This window comes from Leucoraja erinacea, chromosome 2 (assembly GCF_028641065.1).
Source record: "Leucoraja erinacea ecotype New England chromosome 2, Leri_hhj_1, whole genome shotgun sequence".
Lineage (NCBI taxonomy): Eukaryota > Metazoa > Chordata > Chondrichthyes > Rajiformes > Rajidae > Leucoraja > Leucoraja erinaceus.
In genome coordinates, this window is record NC_073378.1 from 134,939,152 (window position 1) to 134,957,535 (window position 18,384).

Below are 18,384 nucleotides of genomic sequence, written 5' to 3' on the forward strand. Positions count from 1 at the left end.
CACACTTTTCACACCTTGCACTTCCTTATCTATGTATCTCCCCCTCCCCTGACACCAGTCTGAAGAAGGGTCTCAACCCAAAACGTCACCCAAAAACAGGAAGGCAGATTACTATGTAAATGGCGTCAAGTTGGGAAAAGGGGAAGTACAACGGGATCTGGGGGTCCTTGTGCATCAGTCTATGAAAGTAAGCATGCAGCTACAGCAGGCAGTGAAGAAAGCGAATGGCATGTTGGCCTTTATCACAAGAGGAACCGAATATAGGAGCAAGGAAGTCCTGCAGTTGTACAGGGCACTAGTGAGACCATACCTGGAGTATTGTGTGCAGTTTTGGTCCCCTAATTTGAGGAAGGACATTCTTGCTATTGAGGGAGTGCAGCGTAGGTTTATAAGGTTAATTCCCAGGGTGGCGAGACTGTCATATGCTGAGAGAATGGAGCAGCTGGGCTTGTACACTCTAGAGTTTAGAAAGATGAGAGGGCATCTCATTGAAACATATAAGATTGTTTAGGGTTTGGACACGCTAGAGGCAGGAAACATGTTCCTGATGTTGGGGGAGTCCAGAACCACAGTTTAAGAATAAGGAGTAAGCCATTTAGAACAGAGATGAGGAAACACTTTTTCTCACAGAGAGTGGTGAGTCTGTGTAATTCTCTGCCTCAGAGGGCGGTGGAGGCCGGTTCTCTGGATACTTTCAAGAGAGAGCTAGATAGGGCTCTTAAAAATAGTGGCGTCAGGGGTATATGGGGAGAAGGCAGGAACGGGGTACTGATTGGGGATGATCAGCCATGATCACATTGAATGACAGTGCTGGCTCGAAGGGCCGAATGGCCTACTCCTGCACCTATTGTCTACTGTCTATGGTCACCCATTCCTTCTCTCCAGAGATGCTGCCTGTCCTGCTGAGTTACTCCAGCATTTTGTGTCTATTTTCGGGGACAGGAGACAGTGGGTCCTGGAAACTGCGGAAAACCTGCTGGGAAAGGGGGGGGGGGGGGGGGGGGGGGACCCACGCGGTCACGGGGAGAACGTACAAACTCTGCACAGACAGCACCTGTAGTCAGGATTGAACCCGGGTCTCTGGCGCTGTGAGGCAGCAACTCTACCGCTGCGCCACCGTGACGCCCTCAAATGATTGCAGTTGTTTCCAGAATGGGGATTTCCGCCGTGTTTGAGAGATTTTTAGGCAGGTACATGGATATGTAGGGAATGGAAGGATATGGATTATGTGCAGACAGACAAGAGTTGATCTACGCATCATGTTCAGCGTTGATATGGTGGGCCAAAGGGCCTGTCCCTGTGCTGTACTGTTCCATGTTCTATGTTTGTGTGTCTGTCTATACCTTAAGCCCAAAGGGAGTCTCTTTGTTTTGTGTAAGGGACGTTTGCTTTGTTGGCTGTCATCAGACAAGGTATTGAGTATGGTTACACAAAAAAGCTGGAGAAACTCAGCGGGTGCAGCAGCATCTATGGAGCGAAGGAAATTTATTTCCTATTTCCTTCGCTCCATAGATGCTGCTGCACCCGCTGAGTTTCTCCAGCTTTTTTGTGTAACCTTCGATTCTCCAGCATCTGCAGTTCCCTCTTAAACAAGGTATTGAGTATCATAGAAACATAGAAATTAGGTGCAGGAGTAGGCCATTCGGCCCTTCGAGCCTGCACCGCCATTCAATATGATCATGGCTGATCATCCAACTCAGTATCCCGTTCCTGCCTTCTCTCCATACCCTCTGATCCCCTTAGCCACAAGGGCCACATCTAACTCCCTCTTAAATATAGCCAATGAACTGGCCTCGACTACCCTCTGTGGCAGAGAATTCCAGAGATTCACTACTCTCTGTGTGAAAAAAGTTCTTCTCATCTCGGTTTTAAAGGATTTTCCCCTTATCCTTAAGCTGTGACCCCTTGTCCTGGACTTCCCCCAACATCGGGAACAATCTTCCTGCATCTAGCCTGTCCAACCCCTTAAGAATTTTGTAAGTTTCTATAAGATCCCCTCTCAATCTCCTAAATTCTAGGGAGTATAAACCAAGTCTATCCAGTCTTTCTTCATAAGACAGTCCTGACACCCCAGGAATCAGTCTGGTGAACCTTCTCTGTACTCTCTCTATGGCAATAATGTCCTTCCTCAGATTTGGAGACCAAAACTGTACGCAATACTCCAGGTGTGGGCTCACCAAGACCCTGTACAACTGCAGTAGAACCTCCCTGCTCCTATACTCAAATCCTTTTGCTATGAAAGCCAACATACCATTCGCTTTCTTCACTGCCTGCTGCACCTGCATGCCTATCGAGGTTGGGACGTTATGTTACAGCTACACAAGTTGTTGGCAAGGCCACGTTTGGAGCATTGGGTTCAGCTCTAATCACCCTGCTAGAGGAAAGATGTCATTAAGCTGGAGATGGTGCAGAGATTTACAAATGATGTTACCAGGACTTGAGGGCTTGTGCTCTAGGGAGTGGTATGGGCTGGCTAGGACTTTAGTCTTTGGAACGCAGGAAGCTGAGGGGTGATCTTATAGAATGTGAATTAGATCAATAGGGGAATAGATAGGGTGAATGCACAGAGTCTTTTACCCAGAGTAGGGGAATCAAGAAGCAGGAAATTAGGTTTATGGTGATAGGGGCAGGATTTAATAGGAACCTATGGGGCAATCTATCCACACAAAGGGCAGTGGGTGTATGGAACGAGCTGCCAGAGGAGGTAGACACAAAATGCTGGAGTAACTCAGCGGGACAGGCGGCATCTCTGGAGAGAAGGAATGGGTGACTTTTCGGGCCGATACCCTTCTTCAGACTGATTTCCCCCTCTGCTAGAGGAGGCATTTGAGGCAGGTGCTAAAACAACATTTAAAAGACATTTGGAGACTTCTTATCGAGTCCACACACAAGGTTAGAAGTTGTTCACCCAGGTGAGACCAGAGTAGACTAGGGCATGTTGGTCGGCATGGACAGGTTGGGCCGAAGGGCCTGTTTCTGTGCTGTTTGACTATGGCGGTATGGTTGGGTGTATTTAAGGCCATGTATAACGTGCAACAGTGCTGTCAGCAATGCCTCACTTCCGGATTGCTGTGACAATTGCAGGAGCAATCCAACTCCCGATTCTATCCCATCATGGTGGAGCCCATCATGCTGAAAGGAAACTGCTTATTTCAATAGACAATAGGTGCAGGAGGAGGCCATTCGGCCCTTCGAGCCAGCACCGCCATTCAATGTGATCATGGCTGATCATCCACAATCAGTACCCCGTTCCTGCCTTCTCCCCATATCCCCTGACACCGCTATTTTTAAGAGCCCTATCTAGCTCTCTCTTGAAAGCATCCAGAGAACCGGCCTCCATCGCCCTCTGAGGCAGAGAATTCCTCAGACTCACCACACTCTGTGAGAAAAAGTGTTTCCTCGTCTCCGTTCTAAATGGCTTACCCCTTATTCTTAAACTGTGGCCCCTGGTTCTGGACTCCCCCAACATCGGGAACATGTTTCCTGCCTCTAGCGTGTCCAAGCCCTTAACAATCTTATATGTTTCAATAAGATCCTCTCTCATCCTTCTAAACACCAGAGTGTACAAGCCCAGCTGCTCGATTCTCTCAGCATATGACAGTCCCGCCATCCCGGGAATTAACCTTGTAAACCTACGCTGCACTTCCTCAATAGCAAGAATGTCCTCCCTCAAATTAGGGGACCCTAATTTCCTACTCGGAACTGTTTCATCTTAATCTCTTTAAGAAGATTCAAAAGAGACTTTTCCGATTAATCCTTTGAAAAATCTTGCAGATTCTCTGCAGGTCAACACCTCATCTGTAATCATTTTGTAAGTAATTCTGATTAATACTTCCTTTGTTACTATCAATGCCTCCCCCCCCCCAACCCCCTTTAGTAAAACGCAAAGTGCTGGAGGAACTCAGTGGGTCGGGCAGCATCTGTGGAGGGAATGGACAGATTATGTTTTGGGTCGAGATGCATCTTCAGACTGATTGCAGTAGACTTCACTTGAGAGATACCGCACGGAAACAGGACCTTCAGCCCATCGAGCCCGTGCCGACAGTCCCTGCGTACTGGCACCATCCTGCACACTAGGGGGCAACCTACAAACCTGTACGTCTTTGGAGTGTGGGAGGAAACCAGGGCACCCGGAGCAAACCCACATGGTCACAGATAGAACGTGCAGACTTAGCACAGACAGCACCCCTAGACAGAATGGAACCCGGGTCTCTGGTGCTGTGAGGCAGCAACTCTACCACTGTACTGCCCTTAAACTAAACTAAACTAATGCAAAGATTTGGTATTAAGGAACAAGGTGGACCTGGTGTCTGCATGTAGCTGATGGTAGACACAAGGAACAGCAGATGCTGGTCTACAGAAGAAGACACAAAGTGCTGGAGTAACTGGGGAGTTGGGACCTGCTGAGTTACTCCAGCACTGTGTGTCTGTAGTTGATGGTACTTTAATGTTAATTTAGACGGAGATGAATGTATCCCTCTCTCTCTCTCTCTCTCTACCTCTTGTTCTGCTCTCCTCCAGCCTCGTTGTTGAAGCTGTGGTACCGTGAACTGGAGGACCCGCTCATCCCGCACGAGTTCTACGAGCAGTCCATCACTCACTACGAAAACCCAGAGGCAGCCATCGCCGTCGTTCACTCCCTGCCCAAACTCAACCGACTGGTCCTCGGCTACCTCATCCGCTTCCTGCAGGTACAACTGCCCGCTCGCAAAATGCCCATCCTTCACCTGGGCACCCGCAAACTGCCCGCTCGCAAACTGCCCACTCGCAAACTGCCCACCCTGTCTGCTGCCCGCCCTGTCTGCTGCCCACCCTTCACCTGGGCACCCGCAAACTGGCCGCTCGCAAACTGCCCACCAGTCCACTGCCCACCCTGTCTGCTGCCCGCCCTTCACCTGGTCACCCGCAAACTGCCTGCTCGCAAACTGCCCACCAGTCCACTGCCCATCCTTCACCTGGGCACCCGCAAACTGGCCAACCGGGCACCGGCCTGGGTAGAGTGGATGTGGGGAGGATGTTTCCACTAGTGGGAGAGTCTAGGACTAGAGGTCACAGCCTCAGAACAGCAGGACGTTCCTTTAGGGAGGAGATGAGGAGGAATATCTTTAGTCAGAGGGCGGTGAATCTGTGGAATTCTTTGCCACAGAAGGCTGTAGAGGCCAATGGATATATGTAAGGCAGAGATAGATAGATTGTTGATTAGTACGGGTGCCAGGGGTTATGGGGAGAAGGCAGGAGAATTGGGTTAGAATGGAGAGATAGATCAGCCATGATGGAATGGTGGAGTAGACGTGATGGGCCGAATGGCCTAATTCTGCACCTATCATTTATGACCTTATGAACCCCTCTCAGTTAAAATGGCCGGTCACTCACTGTGACTGCAAGCCAGCACCCACCTGCGTTGCTACTTCCATAGTTGCTGCCTATATAGAGGCTGGAAGGCTGCATTTCTACCTAGAAGAGACATCAGTGCTTACTCCAAAGCTAGTTGCCACTTGACCGTGTGTCGATCAGTTGGATACAAGGAACTACAGATGCCAGTTAAATACAAAAAAGAACATAAGGTACTGGAGCGACTCAGCGGGTCAGGCAGCATCTCTGGAGAACTTGGAATGTTGACGTTTCGGGTCAGGACCCTTCTTCGGACTGATCCTGAAACGTCCCCTATCCTTGTTCTTCAGAGACACTGCCTGACTCGATGAGTTACTCCTGCACGTTGTGTCACTTTATGGGCAAATTGGGCAAAGCCAGCATAAACATGGAAAGTTTAAGAAAGAACTGCAGATGCTGGAAGAAATCGAAGGTAGATAGAAATGCTGGAGAAACTCAACGGGTGAGGCAGCATCTATGGAGCGAAGGAATAGGTGACGTTTCGGGTCGAGACCCTTCTTCAGATTGATGTGGAGGTGGTGGGGGCGGGAAGAGGAAAGGGAGAGGCGGAGACAGTGGGCTGTGGGAGAGCTGGGAAGGGGAGGGGAAGGAGGGAGAAAGCAAGGACTACCTGAAATTGGAGGTCAATGTTCATACCTCTGGGATGTAAACTACCCAAGTGAAATATGAGGTGCTGCTCCTCCAATTTGCGGTGGGACTCACTCTGGCCATATGTAATATGGAAAGGATGAATTGTGCCCAACTAAATTAATTGAGTCCATCGATGAGGTGTTGGTATGGTCTTGTGTACCAAGATAAAGTGAAAATCTTTGCTAGCGTGCTGTCCAGCCAAATCATGCATGGTGGCATTTGAAGGGCTTTTGGATAGACACAAGGATGTGCAGGGAATGGAGGGATAGGGAGAGGAGATTAGTTTTAACGGCATGTTATTCTGCATGGACTGTGGGTGCTGAATGGTTTGTTCTTTTGCCACAGTAAGTTCTATCCAGTTAGATCATAGATTACATGAGAACAACCAAGCCTTACACAAGTACAGAAAGATGCCAGAGTACAGAATACAGTGTTGTAGTGCTTCAGTTACAAAGAGGCAGTCCAGAGTCAGCAATGAGATGGTTTGGGAGATCAGGACTACACTCTAACCATTACTGTGGGGAGGTTACATGGAAACAGTTTTTTTTTGTCTCCCATACTTTTTAAATCCAACAAAACATAGAAACATAGAAATTAGGTGCAGGAGTGGGCCATTCGGCCCTTCGAGCCTGCACCGCCATTCAATATGATCATGGCTGATCATCCAACTCAGTATCCTGTACCTGCCTTCCCTCCATACCCCCTGATCCCTTTAGCCACAAGGGCCACATCTAACTCCCTCTTAAATATAGCCAATGAACTGGCCTCAACTACCTTCTGTGGCAGAGAATTCCACAGATTCACCACTCTCTGTGTGAAAAATGTTTTTTTCTCATCTCGGTCCTAAAAGATTTCCCCCTTATCCTTAAACTGTGACCCCTTGTTCTGGACTTCCCCAACATCGGGAACAATCTTCCTGCATCTAGCCTGTCCAAACCCCTTAAGAATTTTGTAAGTTTCTATAAGATCCCCCCTCAAGCTTCTAAATTCTAGCGAGTACAAGCCGAGTCTATCCAGTCTTTCTTCATATGAAAGTCCTGACATCCCAAACTTTTTCTCTGCTTGTCAGTTTCCAAAATAAGTCTTCAGTGATTCTCTAGTTCCCAATCAAAATGGCGCCATGACCAATTTGGCCAGCGTAATGTTCCATAATTCATCTCTTTATTTATCACCGAAGATGGCGCTGGAGTGTGGCAACTCCCAGAGGAGGATCTATCATGCCAACACAATCACTCCAGTCCTCTACATCTATAGTTGTTCAAGATGTGGACTCTTATACATCGGCGAGACCAAATGCAGACTGGGCGATCGTCCACTCAGCCCGCCTGAACCAACCTGATCTCCCGGTTGCTGGACACTTTAATTCCCCTTCCCATTCCCACACTGACCTTTCTGTCCTAGATCTCCTCCATTGTCAGAGTGAGGCTAAACGCAAATTGGAGGAACAGCATCTCATATTTCGTTTGGTCAGCTGACAGTGGTGTGAATATTGATTTCTCTCACTTCAGGTAGCCCCAGCATTCCCTCTCTCTCTATCCCTCCCCCACCCATTGCACTAGCTTTTCATTTTCATCCTACAAACAGCTTACAATGGCCTGTTTCCTTTATCATCGTTACTTTTTTTTGCATAACTTTCATTCATTGTTCTTTATCTCTCCACATCATCGTCTATATAGAAACATAGAAATTAGGTGTAGGCCATTCGGCCCTTCGAGCCTGCACCGCCATTCAATATGATCATGGCTGATCATCCAACTCAGTATCCCGTACCTGCCTTCTCTCCATACCCCCTGATCCCCTTAGCCACAAGGGCCACATCTAACTCCCTTAAATATAGCCAAAGTAATTGGCCTCGACTACCCTCTGTGGCAGAGAGTTCCAGAGATTCACCACTGTCTGTGTGAAAAAAGTTCTTCTCATCTCGGTTTTAAAGGATTTCCCCCTTATCCTTAAGCTGTGCCCCCTTGTCCTGGACTTCCCCAACATCGGGAGCAATCTTCCTGCAACTAGCCTGTCCAACCCCTTAAGAATTTTGTAAGTTTCTATAAGATCCCCTCTCAATCTCCTAAATTCTAGAGAGTATAAACCAAGTCTATCCAGTCTTTCTTCATAAGACAGTCCTGACATCCCAGGAATCAGTCTGGTGAACCTTCTCTGCACTCCCTCTATGGCAATAATGTCCTTCCTCAGATTTGGAGACCAAAATTGTACGCAATACTCCAGGTGTGGTCTCAACAAGACCCTGTACAACTGCAGTAGAACCTTCCTGTTCCTATACTCAAATCCTTTTGCTATGAATATCTTCCGTTTCCCTTATCCCGAACCAGTCTGAAGAAGGGTCTCGACCCGAAACGTCACCCATTCCTTCTCTCCAGAGATGCTGCCTGTCCCGCTGAGTTACTCCAGCATTTTGTGTCTATCTTTCCCTCTAAATCTGTTCCAGCTGTGACTATGTACTGCAGCCTGTGCCTTCTCCTTTGCACTATCTATTGTACTTGAGTTTGAACTGAGTGTATCTATGTAGAAAAAAGGAACTGCAGATGCTGATTTACAAAAAAGGACACAAAGTGCTGGAGTAACTTAGTGGCTCTGGCGAGCATGGGGCAGGTGACGTTTTGGGTCTCCAGAGATGCTGCCTATCTTGCTGAGTTACTCCAGCACTGCGTAATTCCCTGTGAAATCTCTTTGTGAGATGGCTGCCCTCCACTTTCTCTGGGCGGTAGACAGACTGGAGGAACCGAGCGTTTGTCGGCACTGGGACTGCACTCACTGGAGTTTAGAAGGATGAGGGGGCACCTCATTGAAACGTACCGAACAGTGCAAGGCCTGGATAGAGTGGATGTGGAGAGGATGTTTCCACTAGTGGGAGAGTCTAGGACCAGAGGTCACAGCCTCAAAATTAAAGGACGTTCCTTCAGGAAGATCAGGAGGAATTTCTCTAGTCAGAGGGTGGTGAATCTGTGGAACTCATTGCCACAGAAGGCTGTGGAGGCCAAGTCACTGGATATTTTTTAAGGCAGAGATAGATAGATTCTTGATTAGTGCAGGTGTTAGGGGTAATGGGGAGAAGGCAGGAGAATGGGATTGAGAGGGAGAGATAGATCAGCCATGATTGAATGGCGGAGTAGACTTGATGGGCCGAATGGCCTAATTCTGCTCCGATCACTTCTGAATATGAATTTACAGATGGTATGTCTGTCAGAGATCAATGCGTGGAGCTGATATGAAGGGGGAGGGGGGGAATAAAGACACGTTGCTGGTGTAATTAATTGCTTCTGAACGCTGTTCCCCCTCAGGTGTTTGCCCAGCCGGCCAATGTCTCCGTCACCAAGATGGACGGCAACAACCTGGCCATGGTCATGGCCCCCAACTGCCTGCGCTGCCAATCCAACAACCCCAGGATCATATTCGAGAACACGCGGAAAGAAATGTCCTTCCTGCGAGTGCTGATCCAGCACCTGGACACCAGCTTCATGGAGGACGTGCTATAGCCGGCCCAGAGGCCCAGAGGAGAGGAGAGGCCTAACGTGAGAGGAGAGGCCTAACACACTACCATGACGATAAGCCTTGTACAAAAAACAAAACGTGTCTGCATTTGTTTATACCGAATTGAGGTCTTCTTGCCAGTCCCTTACTGGTTGGTGTTGTCTAAATTATTTTAAAAAAAGGGGGGGAAAAGGAAAAAAAAAGTGCTCCATGTAAATTTTGATGCTGGTTTTGAAGCTGCATTATCTGTCCGCTGTGTATGATGCTTCCATCCAGATCCATCTCCACCTGTGACACCGTTTACTAATAGTTTATTTTTTAGTTTAGCATTCGTACTTGGGTTTTTAAACCACTTTATAAAGTAACTTTATTTTTATAGTATTTAATTAGACAGGGCTAAAGCAAAACAAAAGACCCCCTTTGTGTGGAGACATGCCCCTCATTCTGTTTCCGCCATTGCTCTCTCTCTCTCTCTCTCTCATCCATGTGTCTCGCTGTGGATTTTAGCCGAGAATACTCGAAGCCTTACGTTGTTTTAACCTTTGCTCGTACGGAGGTTCAAAATGTGGGACTTTTCTTTTTTTTTTTTTTTTTTAACATGTTCTGTTTCACCCTCTCGAAACAATCGGGGACTTCTTTCAACCCAACTTGTTTGGAGCTTCTGGTAAGTGTGGCGTTTGCCAGCGGCGGAGAGGTGCCAACCTCCATCGGCCTGGTCGCCTGCCCGTGGCCCGCTTGCGATGCCTCGCCCAGTTTCGGGGATCTCGACGTGATTTTCCTGGAACGAGTTTTGAAAGCTCCCTGGATTTGTACAGAATATTGAGAACGGATGCCCAAGAACACAGCTGTGAACCCTGGGAACCACATGTGGCACAAATCCACCTGCAACCCATTTGCTCCCCCTGATCGTCACGGATGAATTGTACAATTGAAAAGCAATTGTTCACCTCCCTTTGTTTAATTAGTCGAAACCATAACTATGTCAGCCTCTTGCATCGCTGTCGGTCCAACAGTTCCACACGCCGGGACATTAAGTCCAGAGAAAAAATAAGCACAAATAAGCATATAGGAGGGGTGAGTGTTTAGTTTTAGAGTTTATAGATACAGTGCAGAAACGGACTTTCGGCCCACCGACCCCAACTATCCCACACGCACAATTATACCAAGCCCATTAGCCTACAAACCTGCACGTCTTTGGAGTGTGGGAGGAAACCGGAGCGCCCGGAGAAAACCCACGCAGGTCACGGGGAGAACGTGCAAACTCCGTACAGACAGCACCCATAGTCAGGATGGAACCCGGGTCTCTGGCGCTGTGAGGCAGCAACTCTACCGCTGCGCCACCGTGCCGCCCTAAACTGGTGTTGTGCTTGAAGGGTTGGTTGCTAACCAGCAGAAGCTGACTGTGCCGTGGGCCACAGTTCCCCATTGCATCAAGGGTCCAGCAGAATGGTAGAACCACCGCCTTGGTTTTGAAATCCGATCTGGCCTTCCGTCTCACACTTCCAAACTCAGCGCAGGAAAGGTTTACGCGGTGGGTGGTCGTGGTCTGGGCTGCACGGTCTGCAGCTGAGGTGGGGGGGGGGGAGTGGATTGTGGCATTCGGGAACAAGAGATCTGGCAGGATTGTGGGGAGCGGAATGGATGACGGACACTCACTTATAGCCAGCACCACTTCATGGGCCGAATGGACAAAGGGCTCTGTGTGTTCACCCTATCTACCCCCGTCAGTAAGATCACCCCTCAGCCTCCTGTGCACCAGGAAATAAAGACCTAACCTGCCTAGCCTTTCCCTATATATTCTTCTCACTTATACACCTCTAGAAGATTACCTTGTGTTCTCCAAGGAATAAAGTCCTAGCTGGGCCCTCGACTCCTGGCAATGTCCTCGTGAATCTTCTCTGGGCTCCTTCTCTCGGCATCTTTCCTACAGCAAAGTGACCAAAACTGGGGCCCAATATTCCCCGTGTCTTGTACAACTGTAATGTGATATCACCACTTTGGCTGATAGAACTGGGACGTTGCCAACCAAGTGTATTCACTCACTGTTCCTTTCTGTGTGACACAGTTGCTCATCACTCACTGCTGCAGCACATGGTTCTTTATCAATGAACCCGCACACACCCAGGTACATTCAATCCCATGCTTCCTTTCTCAATCGACACATCACCTTGGCGGCACGGTGGCGCAGCGGTAGAGTTGCTGCCTCACGGCGCCAGACACCGGGATTGAATCCTGACCGCGGGTGCTGTCTGTACGGAGTTTGTACCTGCGTGGGTTTTCTCCGGGCGCTCCGGTTTCTTCCCACACGTCCCAAGACGTACAGGTTTGTAGGTTAATTGGCTTTGGGAAAATTGTTAAATTGTCACTGGTGTGTGTAGGATAGTGCTGGTGTACTGGTCGGCATGGACTCGGTGGGCCGAAGGGCCTGTTTCTGTATCTCTAATATCTAAAACAGCGGGCCTGAACTCCCACTGTGTCCTCTAGAATGCCAAGCCTAGACCTACAGCAGCACCAGCACCCAGCGACTCTGGATCAGGCAGCAATGACATGGAAATGAGTCAGTCAATGGCCATTTAGAACATAGAACAGTACAGCACAAGAACAGGCCCTTTGGCCCACATTGTCCGTGCCAAAAATGGGGCCGAGACCAAATCCTATCTGCCTGCCCACAATCCATATCTCTCCATTCCCTACTTATCCTTGCGCCCGTTCAAACATCTCGTGAACGCCACTATTGTATTGCCTCCACCACCTCCCCTGGCAGCGCGTTCACCACCCTCGCTGTGAAAAGAAATGCCCACACATCTCCTTTATAAAGGTTTGCCCCTTCTCCCTTGGGTTTATGCATGCATGCTCCAGGTTTAACTGAGATGTCAGTGTTCGCTCATTTCACACCCTGTCTCACACACACACACACACACACACACACAGAGTCAGGTTCTGTTTTAGAGGACTGGAGGCAAGAAAGCATGCAAATTGTATGCGATCTATATTTACTGCCCAGGGTGAAGCCACCACGATTCAGATGACGAGTTGAAAGCCTCGGAGGTTATTTTGGAGTTTAATTATTGCGTGGTGAACCAGCGAGCAGATTGGAAACGACTCAGAGTCCGTGTTCAAAGCCAAAAGATCAAATGTTCAACTGACAAACTTCTTTTCTCTTTGAACACCGAACGGTACGGCACGGGAACAGGCCCTTCAGCCCACAATGTCTGTGCCGAACATGATGCCAAGTTAAATTAATCCCCTCTGCCTGCACGTGGACCACTTCACTCCATGTCCGCGCATTCGATCTGAGGGCCTTAAACACCCCTATCGTACCTGCCTCCACCACCACCCCTGGCAGCGCGTTCCAGGCACCCACTACCATCTTTGTAAAAATCTTGCCCCGCACATCTCCTTTAAATTCTGCCCCTCTCACCTTCTAGCATTTGACATTTCCATGCTGGAAGAAAGGTTCTGACTGCCTCATAATGTCTACAATTCTACCAGGTCTCTCCTCAGCCTCCGACGTTCCAGAGATACCAATCCCAGTGTGTCCAGCCTCTCCCTGTATCTAACACCCTCTAATCCAGGCATCATCCTCCTCTGCACCCTCCCCAAAGCCTCCACATGCTTCCTGTAATGGGGGCGACCACAACAGCACGCAGTCCTCCAATTACAGCCCGACCCAGACTGTTATAGAGGTGCATCGTGACCTCCTGACTCTTATGTGTAGGAAGGAACTACAGATGCCGGTTTAAACCGAAGATGGACACAAAATGCTGGAGTAACTCAGCGGGACAGGCAGCATCTCTGGAGAGAAGGAATGGGTGACGTTTCGGGTAGAGACCCTTCTTCACACTAAAATTCGGGTCTTGACCCAAAAGGTCACCCACTCCTCTCCAGAGACGCTGCCCCCACAGTTACTCCAGCACTTTGTGTCTATTTCCTGATTCTTGTCCTCAATGCCCCGCAGGATGAAGGCAAGCGTAGCGTACACATTCTTTACCACTCTGTCTACCATTGGTGCCACAGTCTTGCCAGGAGCATCGGATCAAAGTGGAGACTGTCGGGTAGAAGTCCTTAGTATTCCTGCCAGGACTAGGCGTTAGTATAAACTTCTCAACACTGCATGTGGACGGAGCCAACTTACTGGAAACCTCAGACCAGAGCCTCTCTCCAGCATCTGCATCACTGGGAATGGAATGCCCTACAAACTCTGTCCAAATCCACCTCTTTGAAGTTTCAATCCGATCTTTTAATATAACTGGAAACCCTGTGAAATAGTGAGATTTGATTTTATTGTGGGAATGTGTGGCGTTTGAGGCTTATGGCTCAGAGTTCAAGAAAAGTTTGGCGCAACGGGTAGAGCTGCTGCCTCACAGCGCCGGAGACCCTGGCTTCCATCCTGACCTCGGGGGGTGCTGTCTGTACGGAGTTTGCACGTTCTCCCCGTGACCGTGTGGGTTTTCTCCGGGCGCTCCGGTTTCCTCCCACACTCCAGACATGCGGGTTTGTAGGTCAATTGGCTTCTGTAAATTGTCCCCCCAGTGTGTGTAGGATAGTGTGAGTGTGCGGGGATCGCTGGTCGGCACGGACTCGGTGGGCCGAAGGGCCTGTTTCCGCCCTGTATCTCTAAAGTCTAAAGAAAAATGCCATTAAGCTGCGAGGACAGAGGGAGTGTGGGGATAGTTGTACGGTGTAAACTATTCTCTATCCACCACCTAAAGACAGAAGAGGGACTGGGGTGTATAGGGTGGTCTCCACAGTGCCAGACACCACCCTCTCCCCCCCCTCCCCACCCCCACTCCACTCACCATCTGAGCTAAATTCAACGTTTATTTGCTAAAGCATTTGCAGCTTCATACTTGAAGGCACGAGGCGTCTGCGCGCTTTACAACGGAGGTTGCCATGGTTACCTGGGACTTGCCACTGGCCAGGGGCCCGCTGCGATGGGGCCTGTTAGCCGGCCACAGCGATGGTCAGGTCAACTGTGCAGGGGCTGGACACGGGCTCAGTGCACTGAGAGTGGAAGAGGAATGGGAAGGACAAGCGGGAGACTTTACTCCCTCCATCCTCCCAACCCAAAGTGCACAGGCAGCCATCACCCATCATCCAATCTGCAGAGGCCCAAGTGGTTCTTTTTATCAATTGTTCCACATTGAACCCATACCCCTCGTTTCCCCTTCTCAATCCATACATCCTGACCGCGGGCGCTGCCGGCACGGAGTTTGTACGTTCTCCCCGTGACCTGCGTGGGTTTTCTCCGGGCGCTCCGGTTTCCTCCCACACTCGGGATTGGTGTAAGATGGACCGAAACAAAAAAAGGTCAGGGTGGGCCGAAGGGCCTGTTTCTGTGCTGTACGACGCTACCACCCTTGGCTTTCATTGTATAAAACAGGAAACAAAGGCACCACCACAACACACAGGTTAATCCTGTCAAGAAAATGATGACGGTTTCTTAAACCACACGAAGCACATGGACTGCATGTAAGGGTCTGATTTTTTTTCTAAAGGAGACTTGGATTACACATGTACCTTTGTAAATGTTTTTGTGTTTTATTTCGCTGTAAAGTTTCTCCGGTTTTATATGTTGAAGAATTGAGATTTATTATTTATTCAGCTGGGTACCAGCTGGCATTTCGACGGGCAAAGCAGGGTTGGGGAGGGGATGCGGGCACACGTGTAAATCGACCCGGACCGCTCCCCCCCCCGCTCCCCTCCCCCCAGAGGGGCGTTTGTACACGATGCCTGAGCCTGGAGCTGTGCCACCCGACATTGGGGCAGGGCGGAAGGGTTCCAAAGCCGTGGGCGGTGTCAGCCTGACTGTAATTATTACGCATGGAAATGCAGAGGCTCCATGTTGTGTGAATAACGAATAAAACAAGAGTTACGAAAAAACTTTCCTCCTGCCGCTCTCTTTACATTACCTGTCCCCGCCGACCAGAGTGGAGTCAGCCTTGCCGCAGCGGGTGGGAAACCTGGGGTAAAGTCAGGGAATTGCAACAGAAACACTCTGCAAGTCGGGTAGCATCTGCGGAGAGAGAACGCCGAGCCACGCTCCAAACCCGAACGAGGCGGAGAAAGCGAACACTCCCGGAGAGCGGGTGCTGGTGAACAAGAGCAACACTTCCCAAAGTATGAGTTACGCAAAGTGCCGTGGTGTTTGCACGCTCTCCCTGTGACCGCGTGGGTTTCCTCCGGGTGCTCCGGTTTCATCCCACATCCCATATACACGTGCGAGTTTGCAGATGGGATTGGCCCTCTGTAAATTGCCCCCTAGTGTACAGGTGGGGGAGTGGGATTACATAGAACTAGTGTGACCAGGTGATCGATGGTCGGCATGGACACGGTGGGCTGAGTTTCCGCGCTGTATCCTTCAGACCGAAAATTCCTCTTTGTCCGCAGAGTGGCGAGATTGTGAAATGAGCTCCACACATCGGGAGTGCAGGGAGAGGCTGGAGTATCAAGCAGCAATGAAGGGGGAACAGGAGACTGTGAAAGCCCTTGAGGACTGGGTCTGCCATGTATAGCTGGTGCCTGCACTGGACAGAGACACTGATGTAATGCCAACCGAGCATCAATGACCAGCCTTGTTTCCACCATTGTTGAGCGGAACAAATCCTCCTCGCCTGTACCCACCTATCACTCACCAAGCTGTGCCCCCCCCCCCCCCCCCCCCCATCTCTCTCTTCCAGCTTTCCCTCCCCCTCCCCCCACTACAATCAGCCTGGAGAAGGGTTGCAGCCCAAGTCAAGAGTATTTGCCACATGTACCAAAACGGAACAATGAGATTCATACTTGCAGCAGCCCAACAGGTTTGTAAGCACCGTATCACAATAGATAATATAATAATTAAAAGAAAAGGAATTTCAATAAAATCCAATGTAGTGCAAAAACACAACAAACCCAAAGTCCTGAATGCAATCCAGGTAGCTCAAAGTTCGTAGTTTAGTAGATGTATTCAAGAGAGAGTTAGATTTACTCTTAGGGCTAACAGAGTCAAGGGATATGGGGAGAATGCAGGAACGGGGGGTAGTGATTTTGGATGATCAGCCATAATCATATTGAATGGCTCGAAGGGTCTACTCCTGCACCTATTTGCTATGTAGTGTTCGAGAGCCTGATGGTTGCTGGGAAGAAGCTGCCCCTGAACCTGGGCGTTGCAGTTTTCAGACTCCTGTACCTTCTTCCCGATGAGTTTAACATGGATTCATCTATGGCATGGACACGGTGTGCCAAAGGGCCTGCTCCTGCGCTCTGCTCAAATGTCACCTGAAGGTTAGATACGAGAGGAACAAAAACTATTTCCACCATTGGGGAGTTCAGAACAGTTCAGAGTGGTGCAGTGGTAGAGTTGATGCCTTATAGTGCTTGCAGCGCCAGAGACCTGGATACGGTACATGTATAAATTGTCCCCAGTGTGTGTAGGGTGTTGTTAGTGCGCGGGGATCGCTGGTCGGTGCAGACTCGGTGGGCTGAAGGACCTGTTTCTGCGCTGTATCTCTAAACTAAATGAAAACTAAACAAGTGGAAACCAGTGTCAAGCTATGTAGACATGAGGTTACGAATTCCCCAGTGAACCGGGTAGGTTTAAAGCGTGCCAGGATAACAAGGCATTGGTAAGTTCCAAGGGAGTGCTGAAAATAGGACCTTGTGAGTCTGATGTCAAACCATATTCTTCCTGTGGCTCCCGGTGGCTCAGCATTTCAACTCCCCCTCCCATTCCGAATCCAACCTCTCTGTCCTGGGCCTCCTCTATGGCCAGAGTGAGCACCACCGTAAACTGGAGGAGCAGCACCTCATATTCCGCTTGGGCAGTCTGCACCCTAGTGGCATAAACATTGAATTCTCCAATTTCCGGTAGCCCTTGCTGTCTCCTCCCCTTCTCAGCTCCCCCTCAGCCCTCTGGCTCCTCCTCTTCCTTTCTTCTTCCCACCCCCCCCCATCCCCACCCTGCATCAGTCTGAAGAAGGGTTTCGGCCCGAAACGTTGCCTATTTCCTTCGCTCCATAGATGCTGCCGCACCCGCTGAGTTTCCCCACCATTTATGTCTACCTTCGATTCTCCAGCATCTGCAGTTCCTTCTTGACCATATTCTTCCCCTCTGTTATCAGGCTTCTGAACGGTCCCTCCATAAACTCGGGTACTGCCCGATTCACCTCTACCCCATTGCGGACATTGGACTTTCAGTTGAGTTTGTTGTCACGTGTACTGAGGTACAGAGAAAAGCTTTTTGTTGCGTGCTACCCAGTCAGCAGAAAGATTACATGATTACAATCGAGCAGTCCACAGTGTATAGGTACATGATAAAAGTAACAGCATAGATAAAAAAGTAAGAACTACTGCTGTTGGAGTAGAGGTTTAGGAGTGGAGCGATTGTAATGAGTGATTGCCAATCTGCTTCTGGGACCAGCACGCAGAGAGTGGCCTGGCTTGGGCGCCATCGTGAATTCTATCTGGAACTGATGCACTACAATGCTAAGACCTATATTCTGCACTCTGTATGTACAGGAATGAACTGCAGATAATGGTTTAAACTGAAGATAGACACAAAGTGCTGGAGTAACTCAGCAGGACAGGCAGCATCTGGAGAGAAGGAATGGGTGACGTTTCGTGTATATATATATATGTCTCGTTTCCATTTCCCGTGATTTTCAGTCTGAAGAAGGGTCTCGACTTGAGGAAGGACATTCTTGCTATTGAAGCAGTGCAGCGTAGGTTCACGAGGTTAATCCCCGGGATGGCGGGACTGTCATATGAGGAAATTGGGAAGACTGGGCTTGTACTCACTGGAATTTAGAAGGATGAGGGGGAATCTTATAGAAATGTATACAATTCTAAAAAGACTGGACAAGCTAGATGCAGGAAAAATGTTCCCAATGTTGGGCGAGT

At 49.3% G+C, this 18,384-nt stretch overlaps 1 protein-coding gene across 6 annotated transcripts in view; it reads left to right on the forward strand.

The window, feature by feature from the left end:
* arhgap39 (Rho GTPase activating protein 39) overlaps positions 1–18,384 on the forward strand; it is a 621,406-nt gene that overhangs the window by 434,842 nt on the left and 168,180 nt on the right. For 3 of the 6 annotated variants that reach the window (XM_055648964.1, XM_055648973.1, XM_055648957.1), the window contains 2 exons: positions 4,522–4,691; positions 9,318–15,384. The exons of the other annotated variants lie outside the window; for them this stretch is intronic. In XM_055648964.1, the coding sequence (XP_055504939.1) occupies positions 4,522–4,691; positions 9,318–9,512 (365 nt within the window). In that variant the 3' untranslated portion in view covers positions 9,513–15,384. Of the gene's footprint in view, positions 1–4,521; positions 4,692–9,317; positions 15,385–18,384 lie in introns of those variants that run through there. 6 annotated transcript variants of the gene reach the window in all.